This window comes from Mytilus trossulus, chromosome 6 (assembly GCF_036588685.1).
Source record: "Mytilus trossulus isolate FHL-02 chromosome 6, PNRI_Mtr1.1.1.hap1, whole genome shotgun sequence".
Lineage (NCBI taxonomy): Eukaryota > Metazoa > Mollusca > Bivalvia > Mytilida > Mytilidae > Mytilus > Mytilus trossulus.
In genome coordinates, this window is record NC_086378.1 from 27025279 (window position 1) to 27034979 (window position 9701).

Here is a 9701-nt window from a genome sequence, read left to right on the forward strand (position 1 = left end):
GAGGGCAGCAACCCAACAACCAGTTGTCCAATTCATCTGAAAAATTCAGGGCAGATAGATATTGACTTGATTAACAATTTAACTTCTTGTCAGATTTGCTCTAGATGCTTTGGTTTCATAGTTATAAGCAAAAAACTGCATTTTACCCCTATGTTCTATTTTTAGCCGTGGCGGCCATCTTGGTTGAATGGCCAGGTCATCGGACACATTTTTCAAACTAGATACCCCAAAGATGATTGTGGCCTAGTAGTTTCAGTGGAGATTTTGTAAAAGATTACTTAGATTTATGAAAAATGGTTAAAGATTGACTATAAAGGGCAATAACTCCTAAAGGGGTCAACTGACCATTTTGGTCATGTTGACTTATTTGTAGATCTTACTTTGCTGAACATTATTGCTGTTTACAATTTATCTCTATCTATAATAATATTCAAGATAATAACCAAAAACAGCAAAATTTCCTCAAAATTACCAATTCAGGGGCAGCAACCCAACAACCGATTGACCGATTCATCTGAAAATTTCAGGGCAGATAGTTCTTGACCTGATAAACATTTTTATCCCCATGTCAGATTTTCTCAAAATGCTTTGGTTTTTGAGTTAAGCCAAAAACTGCATTTTACCCCTATGTTCTATTTTTAGCGGTGGCGGCCATCTTGGTTGGTTGACCAGGTCACGCCACACATTTTTTAAACTAGATACCCCAAAGATGATTGTGGCCAAGTTTGGATTAATTTGGCCCATTAGTTTCAGAGGAGAAGATTTTTGTAAAAGATTACTTTAATTTACGAAAAATGGTTAAAAATTGACTATAAAGGGCAATAACTCCTAAACGGGTCAACTGACCATTTTGGTCATGTTGACTTATTTGTAGATCTTACTTTGCTGAACATTATTGCTGTTTACAGCTTATCTCTATCTATAATAATATTCAAGATAATAACCAAAAACAGCAAAATTTCCTCAAAAATTACCAATTCAGGGGCAGCAACCCAACAACCGATTGACCGATTCATCTGAAAATTTCAGGGCAGATAGATCTTGACCTGATAAACATTTTTATCCCTGTCAGATTTCCTCAAAATGCTTTGGTTTTTGAGTTATAAGCCAAAAACTGCATTTTACCCCTTTGTTCTATTTTTAGCCATGGCGGCCATCTTGGTTGGTTGACCAGATCACGCCACACATTTTTTAAACTAGATACCCCAAAGATGATTGTGGCCAAGTTTGGATTAATTTGGACAAGTAGTTTCAGAGGAGAAGATTTTTGTAAAAGATTACTTTAATTAACGAAAAATGGTTAAAAATTGACTATAAAGGGCAATAACTCCTAAACGGGTCAACTGACCATTTTGGTCATGTTGACTTATTTGTAGATCTTACTTTGCTGAACATTATTGCTGTTTACAGTTTATCTCTATCTATAATAATATTCAAGATAATAACCAAAAACAGCAAAATTTCTTCAAAATTACCAATTCAGGGGCAGCAACCCAACAACCGATTGACCGATTCATCTGAAAATTTCAGGGCAGATAGTTCTTGACCTGATAAACATTTTTGTCCCCATGTCAGATTTGCTCTAAATGCTTTGGTTTTTGAGTTAAGCCAAAAACTGCATTTTACCCCTATGTTCTATTTTTAGCCGTGGCGGCCATCTTGGTTGGTTGACCGGGTCACGCCACACATTTTTTAAACTAGATACCCCAATGATGATTGTAGCCAAGTTTGGTTTGATTTGGCCCAGTAGTTTCAGAGGAGAAGATTTTTGTAAAAGTTAACGACGACGGACGACGACGACGACGACGACGGACGACGGACGACGGACGCCAAGTGATGAGAAAAGCTCACTTGGCCCTTCGGGCCAGGTGAGCTAAAAACGGAAGATATATTAGATGTTCTGGAAGTCAGAGCGCTAAAGTCTAAAATTTGACCAAGAATAAGTAGAAATGGTACAAATAAGAACTAATAACGTTTTTCTTTTATGTAAAAATTAAACAATTCTGGTTAACTTATAGGGCTGGTGTAAAATAGATATAAGAAGATGTGGTATGAGTGCCAATGAGACAACTATCCACCCTAGTAACAATTTTATATAAGTAAATCATTATAGGTAAAAGTACGGGCTTCAACACGGAGCTTTGGCTCACACCGAACAACTAGCTAAAAAGGGTTCCAAAAATTATTTGTGTTAAACCATTCACACGGGAAAACCAATGGTCTAACCTTTATAAAAAAAACGAGAAACACGTATGAATCACATCAACAAATGACAACTACTGAACATCAGATTCCTGACTTCTTAAAGTCCATAAATTAAATCAAAATTATCAAATTCAAAGACAGAAATTGACTTTTAAACAGATTCTTACTAAATTAAAATAAATACTTGTCAATATCTTGAATTCGATAAAGCCTAAAATGTTTGTTTTGGTGCTGTTTTAGGTATAACTAAACTTTTCAGTTGTTCATAACTGGAACCTTTCGTGTACGGTCTGTCGGCATACCCACGTGTTCTTACTGGGTTGTCCTCTTCAAATCTTGATCCATCAAATTCTTCGTCATCTTTATGTTTATAATTTTCACTGCTAAGAGAGTCTTTCCTTTCGGGCTTTCGATCGTGCGATCGTTTACTTTCACGTGTTCTATGCTCAGTTTGTGGTTTTTCCTGTTTGCGTTCCTCTTTTTGAGCTGGTGGAGGCCTCTTATCTTCTTTGGCCGTTGTTTGTTGCACACGGTCAACCTTTTGTACAGTTGGTTCTTTAGCTTCTTGTTTGATTTCTTGATTGCGAGGCGGAAGTGGCTTTCCTCTCCTGTCACTTGTGGTGAAGATATCAAAGGAATCTATTGATTTCTCTTTTTGAACAATGGCATGAAAATTGTCATCTTGTTGTTTTGCAAGAAGAACTCTTACCTGAAGGGAAAATATTAGATATTATTGGGTGGTGTTTATTGCAAGACATGGTACAAAATTTAGTCCCTATATGCGTAGCTCCATGTATCACAAAATGATGTTGAGTTCACACGTAGTTCGAATTCGATTCGCATTAATTTAACTAATTCGAATTAGTTTTGTTCGCATTCCAAACGTTTTACGTCCTAACGTCAATTCTAATTCGAATTCTAATGCGCGTCAAATTCAAATACTGTCCAAACGACGTTAACTTTTAATTCGTAATAACAAAAGCGTATTTCTAATGCGAATCGGATTAAAAAAGAAGAGTGGGAATGCGATTAGCGAATTTGATTCGCATTCAATTCGAATTCAATTCGTGTGAACGTGGCATGATTATCAGGGTGTCGGAAAACACACAGTGAAAAGAAATAACTTATTTCGCTTAAACACTTATCGTTTAAACCCAGTAAAGGCTTAGTTTTTAGTTTTCTATGTTGTGTCTTGTGTTATTTGGCTGTTTACATTTATCTGTTTTACCCTAGGCCTTTTCAGTTTATTTTCAATCTATGAGTTTGAATGTCCCTCTGGTATCTTTCGTCTGTTTTTTAGATCGAATATTTATACATGAGAAATAGTTCTTTTTTATTCAAAGATTTGTTATTTTCTGTATTGTCGCTATATATATTGTTTCCAACGCAATTTTAAAACTCCTTATAATTGCTATGGTTTTGTTGGCACACCGCGATGAACAGATTATCCTACAGCAAAGGTATTTGTTTATACAAATGCACTAAACTCAAAAACTGATTTGATAAACCGACCACTTTTTTGTATCAAATAACAAATGATTGTACATAGGGCTTAACCGTATATAAAGGTGTCAAATGGTTAAATCTGTCTTTTCTTTTTATTGAAGTGCCACACTGTATTGATCTCAGACAATTACGCTACAGATTGAAATTCATTCTCAATGTTAGGATAACTTTGTACAATGCATATTATAAAATTAACATCATATGCAACATATAATATACAATTTTGTAAAATACGGGAGGGTAGATATTATGGAACTCTTTTTCATTTTTTTGCATCAGTATTTTTCTGTTTGTGATGTAATCATGTTTTCTATTCGTTGATGTTTTACTCTTTTTAAATCTTAAATACAAAAAGACATTATAAATTAGGTAAATACCCTTGATGAATCAAATGGTGCACAACAGCAGCAAACAGACGCAGATATAAGAGCAAATATTATTTCACAAAATGCAAAAAACATGACCAACAACGGCACTAACCATCGGAAGCCTTCTGGAGTTATCTGATGTCTCTGAAATAATAAATTTAGGTTTAGATCACAGTATAGTTGATTTCACAGCAAGTAGTGTTTGGTTGTGTCATTAATTCAACACTATTGACCTTTTGCCAACTATTGCGCCTGTCCCAAGTCAGGAGACTCTGGTCTTTGTTAGTCTTGTATTATTTAATTTTAGGTTCTTGTGTACAATTTGGAAATTATTATGGCGTTCATTATAACTGAACTAGTATATATTTGTTTAGGGGCCAGCTGAAGGACGCCTCCGGGTGCGGGAATTTTTCTTTATATTTTTAAGACTTGTTGGTGACCTTCTACTGTTGTTTTTTCTATGGTCGGGTTGTTGTCTCTTTGATTCATTCCCCATTTCCATTCTCACTGTTATGTCAATCGGAGACATAAAATCTAATGGTTGTTATATATTGCCTGTGACCAAGTACACGTACGTCGTGTTATTTTGGGTTTTTTTCCAAGCATTTCGTCTACAAAAAACTCACCATTGGGGATCGAACCAAAACACTTGCACTGTCAAAAAAATTAATTTAAGGGCATCTGATTCAATAACCAAAAAATCATAAAAGTTTAACCAAAAACATCAAACACATGCTAAGAACATGGATGGAGAGTTGTCTCATTGACCATAATATTTTGAATTTATGTATCAATATTTTGATTTTATTAATAAATATTTTGATTGTTTGAATGAATATATATCTAAGTGTTATGAACAATTATTTATTTTTATAAACAATTATTTGTTTGCATGTACATGTACAAAATTAATACTCATTTCAGAACGTATATCAATGTTGTATCCATATATAATTTATTTCATGAACACATGTTTTGATTTATTGAATAGATATTTTGTTTTTTATAAACTACTATTCGTTTTTACGAACAATTATTTAATTTTATGAAGTTCAACATATATTTAGTTTTTTTGTGACTATTGCAACGTTTCACGAGCAATATGTCTTATGATATTTACTGGGTTTTTTCCTATGTATTCAGTTACTGATTACCTAAATTCATACACTGAACATTTACTGTGCAAAATGTTATTCTTTTCACGGCACACATTTCGCGTTTTCTCATGAACTTAGGAGATCACAGTATTTCTTATCAGGATCTTTTTGTATTTATTTGCAATTTTACGGATGCAAATTAAGTTTATTTGTGATGCGTCTGTTGAGTGGGTAAACAGATATTTTTAACAATCAAATAAAAAAAGCATTCTTATTTCATTTTAACCTTTTAAACACTAAAAGGAAAACATGACAAAATTTCGCATTTCAAATACTCGAGAGTCTATAAAACCAACATAGACCTATGCAGACAGCCAAAACCATCCAAGCTTAACTTTGCCTGATTTATTGATAGGTGTCAATGCCAATATCAGCGCTCTTGTATTAGTTTTTTTATAGGTAGAGGAAACCAGAGTGCCAAGAGAGAACCACATATATTTGGTAAGAGTACTGGCTTTAATTCGCTATTCAGATAAGAGTCGAGCACACCTGTCACGTGTCGGATTTAAACTCACAACATCAGACTTTTAAAAGATACAGAAGTGCGACCAATTAAACCACTCGTTCACGAAGGTCCCTAACTTTGTCAGAGGGAAGATTGACAAATCAAATTTATGTTATTTTTTCCATATTCAAATGATGTATAATTGCTAATCAGTAAAAGAAAATGGCTAATGTAATTAAATAGGACGCACGTGTTCATAAATACATATAAAGTCAAATCCTAACAAACAGTCACATGCCGTTAGTTTTCTCGTTTGAATTGTTTTACATTGTCTTATCGGGGCCTTTTATAGCTGACTATGCGGTATGGGCTTTGCTCATTGTTGAAGGCCGTACGGTGACCTAAAGTTGTTAATGTTTGTGTCATTTTGGTCTTTTGTGGATAGTTGTCTCATTGGCAATCATACCACATCTTCTTTTTTATACCGCACTGCAAAGACTTATGTTTTTCTTTCCTCTAAGTAGGGTACACGAACGCGGAATTCGTGTTGCCATGGAATGATATACTTATATATTCGCTCTAGGTTTTAATATTAATATAACTTACCAAGTACGCCGATGTAACGCTGACAATCAAACAGAGAGGTCCAGAAACAGCAGCACATGTTATACTTAGTATCAAGAACGTCATTTTCTATCAAAAAATTATGCGCAGACAGTTATAATCCAAATACTTGTAATGTCATTTCAATTTAAAAATAATTAAATGAATTATTTTTTTTCGATTTTCAGATGCAGTACAATGAGCAAAATATGCGACATAGCCCATTCCTTGTTACTTGACCGTATAGGTTGTAATTATATTGTCGATATTCTTTATTATACAAAACAGTCATCATATATAAAAGAGTAAATCTGAATTACAAAGTTTTTTTTACAATAAAGATTTAAAAAATGCGCCGTGTTGTGTAACAGTACAGTTTTCCAAAAGAAGATTTGAATTTATTCGGTTTGACAAAATTAGTTAGTGTCACAGAAACCATTTTTGTCACAATTCCATATTTATTCATCAAACTTAAGTTCATGATCTCATATTCAAAATAAGTAAAAATACAAATAATTGTATCTCCTAGGATAATTAATATTCGTTTTGCATGTATATTTGTTTTTAATTTTGATAACTTTTACCTACGTAATAATTAATGTTCGCAAGCTTCTTCTGTGATAAAATGGCGGCGAAAGCACCAGTAACACAAAACTGAAAGAAAAATGTGTGGTAGTATACTAAAGCGTGCCTATAAAAGTAATTAATTAACACACATATCCGGTTCTGAAGGGGATTTTCTTTAAATGCTTCTAAATAAACTTCTTGGACACGAAAAACAAGTCTTAACAACCAAAAGGCAATAGAATAAACAGAACACCAAAAACGATTCTAAGATCGATCACATTTACAAATAAAACTTATTAAATAATCTGGTTATTTTTACTGATGGTAACATTTTTTTCTTGTCATTTATTAAAGAATTTTACGTTACATTTACAGCAAAGCTCTAATATAATTCTATAAAGTTGTAAATATTTTACAGTACCTACCCATACACCACACCAGACTGGAGAAAAGGTCTTTGTAAGTGTGTCTACCTTCTGGTAAGCTTCACTTTCCTTCATTTTTGGGTCAGGCACAAATTTGTCTTCAAAAAATATAAATAGCAAAAAATCTATAATTCCTAAACCAATACATATCCCGCCGATACCTATCTGTATGGAACCTAAAGTCTTCAACGCGGAGAATGGAAAGTTTCTCACTTTACCAACGTCTACGCCCTCTATCGTCATGTTCTCTTTTGTGTCCTCTGCTGTAAGAAAAAAATAGCAATGTATTCAATCTTAGTATACAAAAAGAGCAACGTCCGTTTACCGGCCATTGCAATGGAGAATGTCTTCTAGTTTCTTCGAACGAAATTGATGACAAGAAATATATGGCTCCTGCGTTAACAATGATACATCGTCTAGGGATAACAGTGGACTATATTATTTAAAAAAAAACTTTCTTAAATTCTCTTCTGCATACTATCGCTAGTATTCTGAAAATATTCATCGGAAATTAAATATAACTTGTATGCAGGGCAATATACGATTATGTTTTGAACGGTGAGTTACAGGAATTCAATTGATATTCGATAACAGCTTCAGTACTAATTTGATATCAACCCCATAATAGTTGCAGTGAATTCATTACCAACACCTTTTTAATTAATTAAGAGCATCAGTTAATTGCAATTCTATATATATCCATTCGTAAAATGCCTAAGTGACAATTTAACATCAATTAATGACATGTTTCTCTCTGTACGTTAACGTTAACGTTATCGTAAAAATACTTCTTTTTTTTAAACAGATTTCGGAGAGAGAAAAAAAAACAGAAAAAGATGTCGTACTGAAAAATGAATAGTAAGTGTTCACTGAAAAATGAATAGTAAGTGTCCACTGGAAAATGAATAGTAAGTGTCCACTAAAAAAAAGAATAGCAAATATCTAAGTGTGTTAGAAAATTTGAATATTCAGATTATGGCTTTTTTAGAACTCTATTATTTATTAGCCAATAGGCTATTTTCTGGGGTAAACAAGCTATAACTCGTCTATTTTCGTCTATTTTCTGGGGTAAACAACCTAAAGCTATAACTCGTAACTTAAACTCAGCAAGCACTAAAAGCTAAATAATTCTATTTTTTTTCGGGATATATAAATAATTATGTTAAATTAAATTACTACATACCCGCCATGTTAGGAATTATAACCAGTATCCTAAGGACTAAAGACTTTTCATGTTGAAGGTGTGTACTCGATAAAGCAGTTGAAATGAAAAGTAGTTCTTGATAAAAACTGTAATCTGTAAATAAGCAAATCTATGCATGTTCATTTTACTTATTTGATTATATTATTTTTAGATAACTGCATAAAGGAATATGGGTGCCAACTAACGCGAGACTATTTCTACTATCGCTCTGTAAAGAGATTACATTCAAAACCGAAAGATTTAGTTTACCAACACTTTTAAACTGTGACATTGAATAAACAAATTTTAAACATTTCAACTCAAAACAAAATGATTTGAATTGTATTTGAAAATATGTCAAATTGGTAATTGGTAATTGTGCACTTTTTTAAGTGATAATATTTTTAAGCGTTACGAAGCGGAGTATATTCGAGTTACAAAATATGTTTAAAGTCAATTATTCTAGTGTGTCTTTATAAGTATATAAGTCGTCATTTTTTATAATTTATATTTATTTGAAGAGAGTTACGTATTCAAAATGTTTACAATTTTCAATAAGGCTCTATAGGTTGTACTTTTTAAATACAGTTGTTTCGCAAACCACGCCTCTTTTGGGGAAATTTAGAATATTCATAGAAAATTAAAATTGTGTTTACATAGTAGTTCCCAGTTATGCTCTCTTTGTTCCATCTCATAGAGACATAACTTGGGAATGTTACCAGTTAATATACATGTGCATATTGTTTACATTGAAATCTATGGTAACCCTTTGTTCGAGGAAGGTGTAGATAAAAATAAATAGTGTTAGTTTAAACTCTGAAAAGTTCAGGGCATAGAAACGTTGAAAATATGGCAGCCTTATATTTTGACCTTTGAATTTTTTTGTAGCGCATATGAACTTTCAATTCTAGGATAAGATTTTTTCCAAAACTTAGTATTTAAACATATATACTCAACCCAATTTCACACATTCAGGTAAATAAGCTAGGATCCTTTTTAAAACTGTATATTGAACTTAGGACAGGGGACTCTTCAAATATTTACTTTTATTGTGTATATTAATGATCTTGTTGTTATTTTTTATTTTCATTTTATTATGTTGTGTCACATACTATAAATATGTAGTTTTATGGCAATAAATATTTTGAATTGAATTGAAGTAAAAGTTGTACAGTTTTAGCCGTAAAAGGAAATATGGGAAATTGCATTGTCAACACTCACACATAGAAATAAGTTAAAAAA

At 32.7% G+C, this 9701-nt stretch overlaps 1 protein-coding gene across 2 annotated transcripts; it reads right to left on the reverse strand.

The window, feature by feature from the left end:
* Positions 1-2132: 2132 nt before the first annotated feature.
* Positions 2133-8541, reverse strand: LOC134723290 (uncharacterized). Of its 2 annotated transcripts, none has more exons than XM_063586910.1 (6): positions 8460-8527; positions 7277-7536; positions 6873-6938; positions 6288-6374; positions 4089-4223; positions 2133-2914 (listed from the first exon to the last, which is right to left on the reverse strand). In XM_063586910.1, exons 1-6 carry the CDS (start codon positions 8464-8466, stop codon positions 2417-2419), a joined length of 1053 nt encoding a protein of 350 aa, XP_063442980.1. In that variant the 5' UTR covers positions 8467-8527; the 3' UTR covers positions 2133-2416. The 2 variants fall into 2 exon arrangements, with proteins under 2 accessions (XP_063442980.1, XP_063442979.1); XM_063586909.1 differs by having other exon boundaries at positions 2136-2914; positions 7277-7539; positions 8460-8541.
* Between the last annotated feature and the right edge of the window lie 1160 nt (positions 8542-9701).

Coding starts and splice junctions, on each gene's coding strand:
- LOC134723290 (XM_063586909.1), bottom strand. Junction 4,224..6,287: donor GCGTTACATCGGCGTACTTG/GTAAGTTATATT, acceptor TTATTATTTCAG/AGACATCAGATAACTCCAGA. Junction 2,915..4,088: donor CACCATTTGATTCATCAAGG/GTATTTACCTAA, acceptor TTTTCCCTTCAG/GTAAGAGTTCTTCTTGCAAA.